Source organism: Neolamprologus multifasciatus, chromosome 11, assembly GCF_963576455.1.
Source record: "Neolamprologus multifasciatus chromosome 11, fNeoMul1.2, whole genome shotgun sequence".
NCBI lineage: Eukaryota > Metazoa > Chordata > Actinopteri > Cichliformes > Cichlidae > Neolamprologus > Neolamprologus multifasciatus.
The window spans coordinates 36,603,124-36,619,439 of NC_140449.1; the positions used below are offsets into that span (position 1 = coordinate 36,603,124).

The 16,316-nt window shown below is 45.3% G+C and overlaps 1 protein-coding gene across 1 annotated transcript; it reads right to left on the minus strand.

Moving 5' to 3' along the window:
• Positions 1-1,757: 1,757 nt before the first annotated feature.
• Positions 1,758-11,777, minus strand: ankrd34a (ankyrin repeat domain 34A). The gene is made up of 2 exons (XM_085177868.1): positions 10,792-11,777; positions 1,758-5,945 (listed from the first exon to the last, which is right to left on the minus strand). Exon 2 carries the CDS (start codon positions 5,859-5,861, stop codon positions 4,266-4,268), a length of 1,596 nt encoding a protein of 531 aa, XP_085033994.1. The 5' UTR covers positions 5,862-5,945; positions 10,792-11,777; the 3' UTR covers positions 1,758-4,265.
• Between the last annotated feature and the right edge of the window lie 4,539 nt (positions 11,778-16,316).

Genomic DNA, 16,316 nt, shown 5'->3' on the forward strand with positions numbered 1-16,316 from the left:
TTGTAGACTTTCTGCCCAGTTTGACCCATTTAGCAGAAGTCAGCCTGTTTAAGGCTCTGATATCTATTCTGTGTGACTTAAAGCAGTTATGACATGGTCTGATTTTCTCACCCAATAAAGGAATATTTCATATATCAGTCTACTCTTCATTCTATCAGACACAGTTATCACAGCTTGTACATTTGCTTTTCACACATATATGTAAGCACTGAGCCAAATTTAGTAATGACAACATACTGAAGGAACAACATTTGTCTCATATATATAACACATCTATATAAACACTGTCACAGATACTTGAGTGTCTTTGAGTGAAGATTTAAGGTGATAGGAAATAAATAACTGCAACTTGAATCTTTACTGAAGCTCAGTTCAAGCTCACTGCTGTAATAAATCTTAATTAATATAATAACAAATATAATATTAGCCATATTATATTTACATTACCAAAGTGTAATGACACTCGTCTCATGCGTGACATTAGCTAATTGTTATTTACAGAAATATCCCGTGGTCTCAGCCTCAGATACTTAACTGAGGAGTTTGGCTCCGCTCTTCTTCACAGCGTTGCTTCAGCTCATTGAAGTTTGCTCCATTCGAATACGCACAGCTCTCTGAGCTCTGCACTCTGGGCCGCTGCAGCAGCTCCGTCTGCGCTCGCTTCAGCGTCCTGCCGATTGGTCCGAGCTTCAGCTGCGGGACACGCGGCCTCGCTCTGATGTACAGGGGAGTTCACGGTCCACGCGGATCGTCGTCCCTCCTCCACGGCGCTCACAGCGAGCCGTTTGCTGCTGTGCACTTTACTCTCGTCTGTTGCTGAAGTCTGCTGCAGCTTTACAAACCTAAGTTTTCTCCTCTTCTCTTTTAAAGCCATACTTCTTTGGTCTATTTCTATTTGTGCTGTCATTAACTTCAGTGTTTAATATGCTAACTGAGGCCTGTAGAGTGTGAGATGCTTTGATATTTGCACAAATTGACTGCAGCCACACCAACATCCTATGAACAACCCTTCTCACTGTAGAATGACGGACTTTGTGTGGAAATGACCTCATCACTCCTCCCAGATTGATGGACAGCACCAAGAGTATTGCTGATGTCTCATCCTCAGCACTGATAACACATTCTTGCTGACAACAATTCTACTTTTATACAGGTGGCTGCTTCTTACACCTGTGACAGGTGAGACCTGTGTCTGGAAACTGCCCCTGGTGGGCAGAGCTTTTTCCTTTTATAAGCACAGGTGCAGGTAATTTGTTGATCTCTTGTGTGAACCTGGAGTTGTGTGAATACTGGGTCCAAGCAGCGCTATTTGGCCTTTTTAGCTTTTCTACAACAGCTTGATGTGGCCTTCTGTTGGTGAGGTGGGCCCCAGATAACGTTCTGCTTGAGCTTTGGCAGAGGTTTAAATTATTTGTACCCCAGTAGCAAAAAACTGGAAACTTGCTGGGGACAGTTGACTGAAAAACAGACATGAGGCAAAGTGGGAGGGATATTCCTCCTGAGGTAACCTGCTCAGTGTAAGTAATGTCCTGTTTTAGTTTACAGATAGCCAATGGCTGCTGGGCCGGCGTCCTTAGATGTCTGCGTCTGTGTTTTGAGGCTGATTTAATTTGGCAGCGAAGAGCTGAGAACTGTTCTGATGGTTGTGGCTGTTTATTTGGTCTATTTGTTAATTATCGTATCAGCACCCATTAATGTACGGATTGTGTTTTAGCAGACAGCGAAGGCGCCACGTGGAAACTGATCCTTTTTCTCGCCGCTTTTGCATGTTCATAGAATAAAATAGAATACAAATGCTATTTTATTCAACTGTGTATATAGTATTTTATTCTATTCTATTGTGTAGAGTTGTGTGCAGTATCTTATTGATATCTTATTCCAGTCTTTATTTTTTTCTAATTTTTCTATGTGACTTTGCGCTGTCCACTGCTGTAACAAAACAAATCTCCCACGCGTGGGACTAACAAAGGTTATATTATCTTACCACGGTGACGGGCTTTGATGAGTTTCTATGGCATATCTTTGCCCAATCAAGTGTGGCCGTTTAATGTGTTCGTTTTTAATATATTCCCCTCAGCGCTCGTCTGTCTCCCACCTGTTACCTGTTTAGAACAATTGTTTTTGTATTAGGGTTAGCCTTGTGGACTGACTGCGTACCTGCGGCTCATTCCCACTGGGTGCCTCCCTCGGGTAACACCATGTTGATGCCTATAGAACTCGTAACAGTGGGCTTGGTTTTTTCACAGGATTGTATATAAATCAAAGTGAACTGAGGGGGTTCAGCTGTGAGATGAGGACACGCCCCAGTTTCCAGCGATTTTTCCACCTGTTTATTAATAAAGGTGCTTCTGATTTAAAACCTGCTAACATCTCGGAATAAAATGAGTGAACTGACTTTCTCTGCCCAAGCTGCTCCTTTAACAGCGCCCCCTTGTGGTGAAACAGGTGTAGTGTATAACAGTACAGATTTGTTTTTCAGTACTTACAGTGGGAACTGGTTTCTTTGGAGTATCATAAACAATAAACCAATGTTTGTCAACACAAGTTCAATAAAATATCATCTCTGAAAGTACAGACACAGGAAACGGGTAAAATAAAGATGGGTTTCCACGGATATACCAACTATTATATTGACTATAGATCATTACAGTACATACAGCGCAGTAGGTAGTTTTACACGTTATCAATCAAACAGGAGCGTATAAATAAATATGTCAGCTTTATGAATGAAAACAAGTTAGTTTGCAGCAGGACGTTTGTGTCTTCATCTGGTAGCAGGAGGAAAATGGAAATGACCTCAGTGCAAATTGTGCATCTGTAAACATCAAAGGAGTCTGATTATTTCTCTTTAGGCCAGTTCAGGTCTGAATGGAGGAGAGGATGAGAAATTCGGAGGAATCTGAGGAGCTTTCTGTGGCTAAACATTCAGACAATTAAATGAAGGTAAGGAGAGCTTCACCCACAAGTTTCAACTTCAACCTGCTGAAAATCTCTGAGGGAGCTACAACGGTGAAACGAATTACCACGTGCATGAGGAAATATGTTGAAGAGCTCTAGTGTTGGGTAATTTCAGTTATCCTTTCTTTTAATTTATTAAACTGATCTTGGGTTGGAGTTCTTCATCGAGCTTTCCTTGGATGTAAGAATTTTACACCAAGATGGTGGATCTCCTACTGGTCATCCAGAGGTACTGCAGTTTGTCTGTGGCAAAACGATGCAACAGGAAGCTGTTCTTCTGTTTGCCACACTAGAAAGAAGTAATCGTGACTGCCACTGGAAGACATTAAACACTGTATATCAAACAGGCCCACTAGGCCAGAACCAACCCACCGACTGCTCCAGGTCAAATGCGTGGCTGACTGCGGTGATGCCAGCTTTACTTAGCATGGAAAATGTAAAGTACTTCTGCATGATGTTTGACTCATAAAGAATAAATATCAACGTTTTCTAGTTCAAAAATACTCAACAGTAACATTTTATGCTTTTGAGGACCCACTGTAACCTACAAGTTGTAATGCACATGCACCGTATGAAAAGCAGGTGATCGCTGTGTCAGGTACATGTCATATGGTTTATTAGGAACTGAAGGCATGCAGATGATGTAATAATCTTCCTTCTGAGTTTAATTTAAATTTTAGGTGTTTTAAGAACTCCCCTTGTATGTCAGCACAGTGGCTGATCAGGGGGAGCCGGGCCTCTGCACAAACAAGGCAAGTATATCCTCATAACTCACTGACTTTAAACTGCTTTTCAAGCACTTTGGTTTCTTAAAGATCCAGAACAGTATTTGTGATCAAGAATACGTAGTTTGATTTAAAGCTTTCGTACTAATATGTTAAAACAAATTGGGACTACCTGTGAAGACACTGCTGACAGGCGTCACACAATGTCACTGAAGAACCTGCACAGACATGCACACGTCATCATATTCTCAGAATAATCTGATTCCTGAAGATGTGATGTTATATATGAAAGGTAATCGGTAAGGTGATAGAGTCTAACTGCATGTTGCAATGATCTTTAATGTTGGTTGGATTAAACTCATACTGACCTCACAGTTTCACACCAGGAACAGACTAAACCTGTATTAAACCTAAACTCTTCTCAGGTGAATTGAGTCCTTGTTGGTGCAGCTCTCCTTAAAGACCACACCATGGTATTAATTTGAGTTCATCTGTGATGATCTAATGGAGATGCTTCACAGTAAATCAACCCCTGATTAGTCTCTGCAGCTACCCTTTGCTTTGCTCCCTTGTCTTCATTCATCAATCCCCGTTGGACTCAATGACTTTCTCCGCCAGAATCTCCTGGAAGGTCGAAAGCTGCTTCATCTGCTCTGTCTGCATTGAGTGTCTCCTCATCAGCTTCTTCTTCATCTTGAAGTCTGGGCCCCGTTTGGGTGAGGCTGGGGCTACTGGAACCAGGATCTTGTGTCCGGAGTTGATGGGGGAGGTGGGTTTCCCATTGGCCCGGATGTCAGGGATGGGTCTCTGCGGGTTGATGTTAAGCGGAGGCAAGAAGCCGGGCCTGGTGTGGGAGATGTGGTCCAGCAGCAGGGTCCCAGAGCCCCGGCGCTCCAGGAGCCCTGGGCCACGCCGTCGCATAGTGATGGGGGAAACTGAGTTGGGGATGTTTTCCAGAGACTCCCTGGAAGAACTAGTGACCAGGGACAAGGGGGAAGCGTTGTACCTCCTCCGTTCTACCGAAACCCTCCCAGAGTCCGGTGATCCAGGAATGGACTCTGGACAAAGGTGGGTATCTGACTCATAGTGCTCCATCCGTGTGAGCTTGGGGTGAGCTAGGGCTCGGGCCACAACTGTCCCAGGTCCAGCAGCGTTCTCCTGGGATTCTGGAGCTGTGTTCCTGCGGTAGAGGATCTGGTGCTGCTGCACTTTGTCAGCCCACGATGGACCAGACAGCCCTGCGCAGTCCTCAGAGCAGGATCGGTCAATGAGTTTAGGGGATGTGGGGTCGTGCGTCTCAATGCTGTGACGCCGTGACAATAGTGGCCTCACCGGCTCTGTGACAGTCAGTCCATTCATCTCTGTGATCGTCTTGTTCAGGTTGCTGTTGCCCTCCTCCTCCAGACCTCCATCCACCCGGTCCTGGGGAACCCCACTGAGAACCGAAGGTGCCACCAGGCCCCACGGTTCTGAGTTCAGACGCTTAAGCAGTTTACGGGGAGGTGGCTTCTTCTCACCTGGAGGTCGAGCTGAAGGTAAAGGTAATGCTGAGGTGAGTTTGAAGCTGAAGATCCCTTCCTCATCTTTGTCTCCTGCAGGGGAGGAGGTGCCAATCTCCACCTCAGAGGGTGACATACAGGCAGGAGACAGTTTGTCCACAATGCCTGGGGATGGTGGGGAGTTGAGGTACTGTTTGGTCTTCTTGGTGCCTGACGGAGATGTGTCGGTGGTGATGATGATCACCTCCTTGCCCTTGGCCTTGCAGGAGTCCAGCAGAACCTGCAGGGTGTCTCGGTCCCCTTTGTTGATGGCGTGGACGAGAGCAGAGGAACCAGAGTAGTCTTTGAGGCTGGGATCGGCTCCGTTCTCCAGCAGCAGTGACACCACCTCCTTTCCTGCCTGCTCTGCACAGGCATGCATCAGCGCTGTCCGGCCACTCTTATCGGGGATGTTCGGGTCAGCTCCTTTCTCCAACAGATACCTCACCATCCTCTGCCGAGTCTGTGGGTCATCGTAGCTTGCTAAGCAGGCAGCGGAGATGGGCGTCTCGCCACGCTCATTGCCCTCGTTGATGTAAGCGCCACCCTCGAGCAGCAGGCGGGTCAGCCTCAACTTCCCCTGGAAGACAGCTTTGAGGAGGGCATTCCCCTCAGTCTGCAGGGATCCTCCATCGCCCATGATCCCTCGCCTCTCCTCAGACCTCCTGCCCACAGGATGCTGGCTTAATGCTGAATCTTCATCCTCCTTGATAAGTTACATGACCTGCAGAAAAAGTACATTGAGGTGAGTCCACCTGAATAAAAAACATGCTAACATGATGGAACCAAAGATACTATTTAAATTCTATGGAGTTTTTAACCACTGATATTTATTGAGACTCTTTCTGAGTTGACGTCAGTAATAACTTCCTCATCAATTCTGTTGTACATGTACAATGACAATAAAAGACTATCTTATTGTATTCTCCAAATCATCAATGTGACTTATAGACCTTCTTTCCTACAAGACTGCTCAAAGAATTCCTACCATTAATCAATACTTCAATCTTAAATATGTTCAACCTATCTCTGCCTTGAAGCTGGCAGTAGCAGGTTTCAGAGCTCATCACAGCACAGAAACAGCTTTAGTGAAGCTTACAAATGATCTTCTTATGGCCTCTGACAGTGGACTCATCTCTGTGCTTGTCCTGCTAGACCTCAGTGCAGCGTTCGATACTGTCGACCATAATATCCTATTAGAGCGATTAGAACATGCTGTAGGTATTACAGGTACTGTGCTGCAGTGGTTTGTATCATATCTATCTAATAGACATACAAGGTCTTAAATAATCAGGCCCCATCTTATCTTAATGACCTTGTAGTACCATATCACCCTATTAGAGCACTTCGCTCTCGCTCTGCAGGCCTACTTGTTGTTCCTAGAGTATTTAAAAGTAGAATGGGAGGCAGAGCCTTCAGTTTTCAGGCCCCTCTTCTGTGGAACCAGCTTCCAGTTTGGATTCAGGAGACAGACACTATCTCTACTTTTAAGATTAGGCTTCAAACTTTCCTTTTTGCTAAAGCATATAGTTAGGGCTGGACCAGGTGACCCTGAATCCTCCCTTAGTTATGCTGCAATAGATGTAGGCTGCCGGGGGATTCCCATGATGCATTGAGTTTTTCCTTTCCAGTCACCTTTCTCACTCACTATGTGTTAACAGACCTCTCTGCATTGAATCATATCTGTTATTAACCTCTGTCTCTCTTCCACAGCATGTCTATATCCTGTCTTCCTTCTCCCACACCAACAAATCACAGCAGATGGCCCCGCCCCTCCCTGAGCCTGGTTCTTCCTGGATCTTCCAATCATATGACCCCCTATGAGCAGCACTTTGGCGACAGTGGGAAGGAAAAACTCCCTTTTAACCGGCAGAACCAGGCTCAGGGAGGGGCGGGGCCATCTGCTGTGATTGGTTGGGGTGAGAGAAGGAAGACAGGATAAAGCCATTATCCTCAGTGTGTGAAGAGGACTCTCCATTTACATGCACAAACTGGAGTCCTGAAACCTGACTGAAACTCTTCAAATAAACCATTCCTCTGCAGATGATCAGTTAGCTGTTTGACAACTACTCTTTCAAGGATGTTTGATATAAAGGAAGGTTGGAGATTGGCCTATAATTAGCTAAGACTGCTGGGTCCAGAGATGCTTTTTGAGTAAAGGTTTAACTACTACATTTACCCTTAGCCAGCAGGATTTCCTTCAGTGTCGCCTGCTCTGGCCCCTGGAAGACAATTGACTATGGTTGCCGGTGTCTCTAGCTTCACATGTCTGAGAACAGAATCACCAATTACCAGAGTTTGACCCCCGGCGGGTGTGTCGCCGAGTGGGGAAAAACGGTTAGACACATGAACGGGTTGGTGGTGTACCTGGGCTTCTGTTTAAGAACTCAGCACCTGTTATCTCGATTTCTACCCCATCTCAGCCCGTTATTTTGGATACTTTCTCTCCTGTTTCACTACCTGAGCTGGTAAAATTAGTGAATTCAGTAAAAGCATCCTCCTGTTCACTTGACATTGTACCTGCATCATTATTCAAAAATGTCTTCCAGTCTATTGGCCCATGTGTGCTCACTTTAATCAACTCTTCACTGGCGTCTGGTATAAATCCGGTTTATTTTCAAAACGCTGCTATTCTCCCACTTTTAAAACAACCTCAGCTTGACCCCTCTCTTTGGAGCAGCTACAGACCTATCTCTAAATTACCGTTAATTACTAAGCTTCTAGAAAAGTTTGTGGCTCAGCAGCTTATGGCAGCTCCTGATAAACATGGCATTTACGATAAGTTTCAGTCCGGTTTTCGTCGATTTCACTCCACGGAGACAGCTCTTCTTAGGGTCTCAAGTGATATCTTGATGAATAATGATGCAGGAAAATGCTCTGTTCTACTCATGTTGGACCTCACATCAGCTTTGACACAGTTGACCATCACATCCTCATTGAAAAGCTGAAACATTGGGTTGGTGTATCTGGAGCTGCATTAGAGTGGTTCTCCTCTTATCTCCATCACCGATCCTTTTCTGTGGCGGTCTCTGATTTTAGGTCATCCTCTACCTCCCTTACTTATGGTGTCCCTCAAGGGTCAGTTTTGGGGCCTTTAATGTTTTTAATAAATCTTCTCCAGCATATAATGGGCTCTTGAGGACATTTCTTATCACTGTTATGCTGATGATATTCAGTTGTACGTTTCTTTTATGCCCGAGGATTTATCTAAGCTTCAGCGTCTGAATGATTGCTTAGATTCGATCAAACGTTGGCTGCAAATTTCCTCCAACTCAACGAGGGGAAAACCGAAGTCCTCGTATGCGCCCCTGATAGGTTTCTGTCGCAGATAGTGAAAGCCCTCGGTCCTCTCTCACTCTATGTTAAATCCTCTATCAGGGATTTAGGTGTCACCTTTGACTCGACTCTCACATTCAATGTGAAATCTCTGGTTCGGTCTTGTTTTTATCATTTAAGAAATGTGGCTAAGCTAAGCCTGATGTTATCTCGCTCTGAACTGGAGATTGCTATACACGCATTTATTTCGTCACGCTTGGATTATTGTAATTCGCTGTTTATGTGTCTAAGCAAAGGTTCTCTGGATCGTCTGCAGGTTGTGCAAAACGCTGCAGTGAGGCTTTTGACAAAATCCTGCAAGTCCTCACATGTGACACCGTTATTATCTCAGTTACACTGGCTTCCTGTTAAATTTAGAGTCAGTTTTAAGATCCTGGTCTTGACCTACAGAGCTGTGCACGGACTGGCACCAGCCTACATCTTTGATATGCTACAGCCCGATGTCCCCAGCAGGTCTTTGAGGTCATCTGATCAGGGCTTACTTGCTATAAAAATAGCAAGTAAGCCGTTTAAAAAGGTGGTATTTAGAATACAGTTACTTTGTTGAAATAAAGGGATTACACAGTTTTTACACAGGACCTGTTTTATATACGCGCAGAATAGTTTTCTATACGAGATCACTGCAAAAAGTGCAGCCTTACCTAATGTCACTCATTTATGTTAAGGTTATATAATCTTGACATAAATGACCAGGGCGACCGTGGCTCAGGGGGTTGGGACGCGTATCTGTAACCGGAAGGTCGCCGGTTTGATCCCTGGACTCTCTGTCCTGGTCGTTGTGTCCTTGGGCAAGACACTTTACCCTACCGCCTACTGGTGATGGCCAGAGGGGCCGATGGTGTGAAATGGCAGCCTCGCTTCTGTCAGCTGCCCCAGGGCAGCTGTGGCTACAACTGTAGCTGCCTCCACCAGTGTGAATGTGAGAGTGAATGAATAGTGGCATTGTAAAGCGCTATATAATCCATTATTATTATTATTATTAAACATCTAGCTGGTGTTGGTATGGAGAGTAACCTTCAGTAATAGTAATAAATCACACAGCAATAGGACATTCATGTAGTTGTAAACAGCATGATAATATATTAAGTAATCCAAAGTATTCAGAATACGTTACAAAATACATTTTGGGGCATGTAATCAGTAATCTGTAGTGGAATACATTTTAAAAGTAACCTTCCCAACGCTGAATATAAATTAATGAGTAAATACACCAAGAGTGTGTTTCAGAGGACGCACATGAAGATTATGAAATAAGAAGCTACTGTAAGTTTTGTATTAAATTGCTACACAGATATACTACAGAAAAACACCACTGTGTTGGAACAGGAAGTGATACTCTACTGCAGAGAGAACACCAAGTGACAGTATGTGTACTGCATATATGCCTGTGACCTGATGAAGGTCGGATAGACCAACGTGTGTGCAGCAGTTACATGTAACTGTTTCATGAAGCAATAAGGCAAAAATATTGAGATGACAAGCTGAGTCTGAAGGAAATAAAACACAAAAACGGGCTGTTATTTGTGTGTGTCTGTGTGTGTGCATTTATACAATGTTTACATATCGTTATGGGACCAAAAACTGGCATGCTACTATACTTGTGGGGACCATCAGTCACTTATGGAGACAAAGTTTGAAGACATTTCTGAGGGTTTTCGTGTCACGGTCACCGGCAGCTAGCGAAAGTATTACGTCAATGATGTCCTCACTAACATATGAAAACAAGTATGTGTGTGTCTGTGTGTGAGGCAGTGTTTCTGCTGCAGCACCGTGTAGCGCTAACGGACATTATTAGAGATCGATCCCCGATCACTGATAGATTACTGATTACGTCACGTGTCCCCACGGTCACCTGGCACACAGGTGGAACCTCCGACTCATGACGACAACGACGATGATGATGATGAAGGTGAGCTGTGGAGGAATGCGGATCTCTCGGTTTCTACGTCACTGCGCTGCTGTGACGCACGCGGATCTATATTTACACACGCATGAGATAGGTGCACGCGCGTGTCCCATCGCAACACACGTGCGCGTGCACCAAGATGAAGATAAACGATGTTTCTATAGCTTCATCATCATCATCCTCAAACATCTCGAGGTATCACAGCGATCAAACGGACCCACACACGCACGCGCGTGGTGCCGGTCCCGGCGATGCTGGTGGCGATGATGATGAAGATGGAGCAGAGCTGCAATGATGGAGCTGATGAAGGTGTGTTTGGTGTTCTTACCCCGGCATGAAGAAGCCTCTTTATCGACTCACCGACCGTCTGAGTCCGTCACCGACCGCCGCTGTTTACCGACGGACTGACTGCGCTCCTCCTCCTCCTGCGCGTCTTCCTCCTCCTCTTCCTCCTCAGTCTCAGCGGCTTACAACGGATTCACCCCCCCCCCACCCCCACCCCCACCGATGGTTAACGGCACAACCGGACATTTTAGACATTTCTCCCTGATCAATAACCTGATCAGACTGAAGCTCTGTTTTTAGTTCCGCTGCTTCATTTTAATAGAAATCACCTGTTAGATGGCCACGGCGTTTCCATGGCAACCGTACACTTCCTGTTCGCACGAGGGAGAGTTTTGCTGTTAAAAAAACATTTCAGCGCAGACAGCGATTATTATGGGATGTTTGTAACTGTAATAAAGCAGGTCAGAGACTCTTCATCTCATCATCATCTTCATTATTATCATCTTTTATTTTTTTATTACCTGAAGATAAAAATAAAATACTGCAGCGCTCGCGCGCGCGCACACAGAGTGGTGCTATTATGGAAACAGTTTCTATGGTAACTGATGTCCTGAATTCCTGCAGAAGTGTTCCCACGGTGACACACACACACACACACACACACTGCGTGTGTTTAATGCATTTTAATGAATCAGCTGATGTGTTTTTGCTGAACATGCTGGAACCTCCTCACCAAATTCAGAAACCTTCATCATCCTCATCCTCACAGGGATGTTCTCCTGTCTCTTTGAGGGTTCTCCAGGTTCCTCCTTCAGTCAAATCCTCATCAGGTTAACTGGTGATAATAAACCTGCCATTGCCATGAATGTTGGTTTATCTCGTGTCAGATTGGCCACCTGTCCAGTTGTACTCCACCTTTCAGCCTATGACAGCTGGAATAGGCTCCACCCCTCCACAACCCTGAAGTGTCTTAGCATAAAATCTCAGTGACACAGAGGAGCAGAGACGGGTACCTGATGTTTGATCTGTTTCTGAGAATTTGCTGGAAGAAACTTTACAAAGTGCATTTTGGGCAAATGTTCAGACTCGCATCAGCCTGTGGGACAGGTGTCTGCTCAGGTGTCTGCTCAGGTGTGAGCTCCGGTGTCTGCTCCGGTGTCTGCTCCGGTGTGAGCTCCGGTGTCTGCTCCGGTGTGAGCTCAGGTGTCTGCTCCGGTGTCTGCTCAGGTGTCTGCTCAGGTGTCTGCTCCGGTGTCTGCTCCGGTGTCTGCTCCGGTGTGAGCTCAGGTGTCTGCTCCGGTGTGAGCTCCGGTGTCTGCTCCGGTGTGAGCTCAGGTGTCTGCTCCGGTGTCTGCTCCGGTGTCTGCTCAGGTGTCTGCTCAGGTGTCTGCTCCGGTGTCTGCTCCGGTGTCTGCTCAGGTGTGAGCTCCGGTGTCTGCTCCGGTGTGAGCTCAGGTGTCTGCTCCGGTGTCTGCTCCGGTGTGAGCTCCGGTGTCTGCTCCGGTGTCTGCTCTGGTGTAAGCTCAGGTGTCTGCTCCGGTGTCTGCTCTGGTGTGAGCTCCGGTGTCTGCTCTGGTGTGAGCTCCGGTGTCTGCTCCGGTGTCTGCTCAGGTGTGAGCTCCGGTTTCTGCTCCGGTGTCTGCTCCGGTGTCTGCTCAGGTGTGAGCTCAGGTGTCTGCTCAGGTGTCTGCTCCTTCCTCACAGCATCTTGGTTACCACAGAGGTATCCAAATCCATGATCGCTGTGAGAATTTTCCCATCTCCACTGCCATCACGCCATCAGCCAAGCTTCACCTGTTTATAATGACAGGTGTTGCTCAGTTTAAGTCCTCGAGTAAATATATGGCATTTGGGGAATGAATAATCAAATAAAGGCATGTTAGATTAATCTGTGCAGTGTCTTGATGCATGCTCAATCATCCAGGTAAGGAAACCCCAAAAGGTTGATTCTGTTCATCTGGACGTTTTCAGTGGGAGAAATGTTTCGTCATCATCAGGTGACTTCCTCAGTCTCAGCTGACTGCAGGTTTGCCCAACCATATAAACAGGACATTTGCACAATGACTGAAACCAGCACCACTGAATGAACAATGGCCTGGGAGCTCAGTTCCTTCATCATTAATATGCGAATTGTTATGACCATTGAACAAAGCCAATTGATGAAGGCCTAAGGAGCTTGCAAAGAAAAGCGTCTGGACTTCTTTAAGTTGCTTGAAGACGTTTCACCTCTCATCCGAGAAGCTTCTTCAGTTCTAAGGTCAAATGGTGGAGAGTCCCAGATTTAAACCCTGTGGGAGTTTCCCCCCACAGGGGGACAAAAGGACCCCCTGATGATCCTCTAATCACCTGAGCCAAGGTGTGAAAGTGGGTGTGGGTCACAATCAGCCAGAGTTTCAGGTGAGCTCAAACCTGGCCCCACCCTATCATGTGATTTCCTGAGGACTGGGACTGGGACTCTCCACCATTTGACCTTAGAACTGAAGAAGCTTCTCGGATGAGAGGTGAAACGTCTTCAAGTAACTTAAAGAAGTCCAGACGCTTTTCTTTGTAAGCTCCTTAGACTACGATGACCTGGATGACTGAGAACCTTCACAGACCTATTGATGAAGGACTATTGATTACTGACTCAGGACGTTTCACATTTCACGGATCACATTAACTCGGTGGACCGACTCATCAAATTCACCAGGGAGGATATGAAAAGTGGCAGGTTAGCCTTCTTAGACTGTGAGATCTCCATCAGTAATGGGGGACATCTAAAAGCTGATGTGTACCGTAAACCTACACATACGGATCAGTATCTAAGGTTTGACTCTCATCATCCACTGGAGCACAAACTGGGCGTCATCAGGACGCTACAACACAGAGCGAACACCATCCCCACTGACACAGCAGCCAGGGAGGCAGAAGAACATCAAGAAGAGTAAATGTGGTTATGTGGAAAGACCCAGCTGGACTTTTGTCAAAGCTGGGAAGGCTCCTAAAGAAAGTGAGACTGTCAGGACGTCCAGCGTCTGGATGGGTGTTCTTCAGCGGAGATTCGTGTCTGGCAACTTGGTGCGTGGCTGTATAAGAGAGATACAGAATGAGACAAGGTAGTTTGCAAGTCGTGTACAAAATCACAGCGGTGGCCTGCGCTAACTAGGGTTAGCTGAGAATCTGGCGACGAGAGGTCGTGTGCGCTGGCCTTATGAGTCCCTGGCTTAATTACCCACAGGTGCGAGCAATAAGCAGAACACAGTGGCTCCTCCCAGGGGTGGAGATGCAAACACTGGCACCCACCCAGACCATGACACAACCGCTGCCCAAGAGAAAACCTGTCGTGATCCCGTACGTGTCAGGAGTATCGGAGCAGCTGAGACGCATTTTTTGTAAACACCGGGTCTCTGTGGCTTTAAACCCTAAAACACGCTGCGCTAAAAACTGGTCCACCCCAAGGATCGGGTCCCGGACACAAACAGAGTAACATAGGATAGGCAGGATTTATACATCGAGGAAACCAAACAACCTCTGGCTACAACACAGAAGAGCCTCCTCGTCAGGACTCTGCAGTCTGTTTACACCTACAGGCCAGTGGACACTCTTTCAATGATGAGGATGTAACATCCTGGACAGGGAGGAACGCTGGTTTGAGGGCGGAGTCAAGGAGGCCATTTACATGAAAAGGGAAAGACCATCTCTGAATGGAGGAGGGGCCTAAGGGTACGTCTGTCACCATCTTACATGCTGTGATTGCAGCCATTCCCCAACGTTCCTGGTTTACAGTGGTGTCCTGGTCCGTCTGGTCTTTGTGGTCCCTGCTGATTGCCTCTGGGGGATAATGAAGAGACCCATGACTCTTGGTGTCTTTCAGTGCTTCTGTTGGTTTGTGTGAAGCATCAGGACGTGCTGTGAAATTGAAGCGTGTTCTTCTAAACTCTATGAACTTTATCAAGAAAACTAGTGTGAGGAGAAAACCCCTAACATGTGACATCAGTGTAAATTAAACTCAGACCTCATCATACGGGCTGATCAGCCTCATCACTGTCGATGCTAAATTACTATCCAAGCTATTAGTAAGCAGGCTTCTTATAAACCCTGATCAAACAGGCTTTATCCAAAATCGTTTCTCATCTACAATTAAATATTGTACAATACTCGAATCAGACAAGTTATAAAGCCGATGTTATATCCTTAGATGCTGAAAAGGCGTTTGACAGAATCGAGTGGACATACTTATTTAATGTATTAAAAAGATTTGGCTTGGGCGAAGGTTTTATTGGATGGATTAAAACTCTTTACAAACTTCAAAAGCTTGTGTCATAACTAATGGTGCACAATCATCAGCATTTCCACTGCAGAGAGGCAAGGCTGTGCCCTCTCCTCTTTGCATTAGCACTTGAACCTCTTAGTTGTCTGTGACAAAAAAAATTAAGATTAAGATTAAGATTAAGAAAAAAATGGAGATTAAGAATAACCCAATTATTTATAATACAATAAGGGTTTGGAGGGAAATGCGTAAAAGATTGGGTAGAGAAGACTGCACTTCATTCTTGACTCCTTTACTGAGAAACAAAGGATTTGTTCCAGTCGAGCAGTATGTTCGATAAGTGGCACAAAAATCAATTAAGGGTAATTGGCGACTTGTTTCAAAACAACACACTGATGAACTTTGAGCAACTGTAGTCAAATTTTAACATTCCTAGAGACCATTTTTGGCGGTTTCTCCAAGTTCGTAATTTTGTTAAAAATTCCAAAATTCCACAGTCTTGCACATTAACATAGGCAGATCCACTCTTACTTGCAACTGCTTGCTTCTCGCAAGCTTCACCCAATACAAAATCCTACACTGCCTATACATAGCTCCTAATGCTTTGCATAAGATCACACCTCATATTTCCCTCGTCTGTAGTAAATGTCAAAAAGAAACTGGCACTTTTTTGGAGCTCCATATCTCAAGAACAAAGTAATATCTTTAAGAATCGGCTCCAAAGGGACCCCGGGTATTTTCTTCTCAGCCTACCCTCAAAAGAATTGACATTAAATCACTTGCAGCGCAAACTATGTGATAAACTATTGTTGGTAGGAAATGTATCCTCATTGACTGGGTTAAGGATAAACCTCCCTCTGTGACTTCGTGGCACAGTTAAAAGTTTAAAGTTGTTCCTCGTGAAAGAACCGCTGCTGTTTTAGGAGGACATGAGGATCCGTTTCTCAAAGTTTGGTCCCCTTTGCTTATTTATTTGCCAAATGATCTGTCCCAACTGAGGGGGGGCTGCTTCTAAGATGTCCTCAGGTAAACAGGAAGGGAGCGTAAAGGACAACAGTTCACTCTTGTAGTTTATCTTTTTTTTCTAAATCTGTGGGTAAATGGATGAAAATATATTTTTCTTTTCTTCTTTTTTGTTTCTTTCTTTCTTGTTTCTGTTTTCTTCTCTGTTTTTTCTCGTATGCGTATTTGCACAGGTATATGACTTTAATGCATGTTTGGGGTTTTTTCTCTTGTTTGTCTGCTTTGTTATGTTTTTGTTTTTCCTGATAAAGAATAAAAACTGTTAAAAGTAAAAAAGCAAAAAAGAAACTCAGACC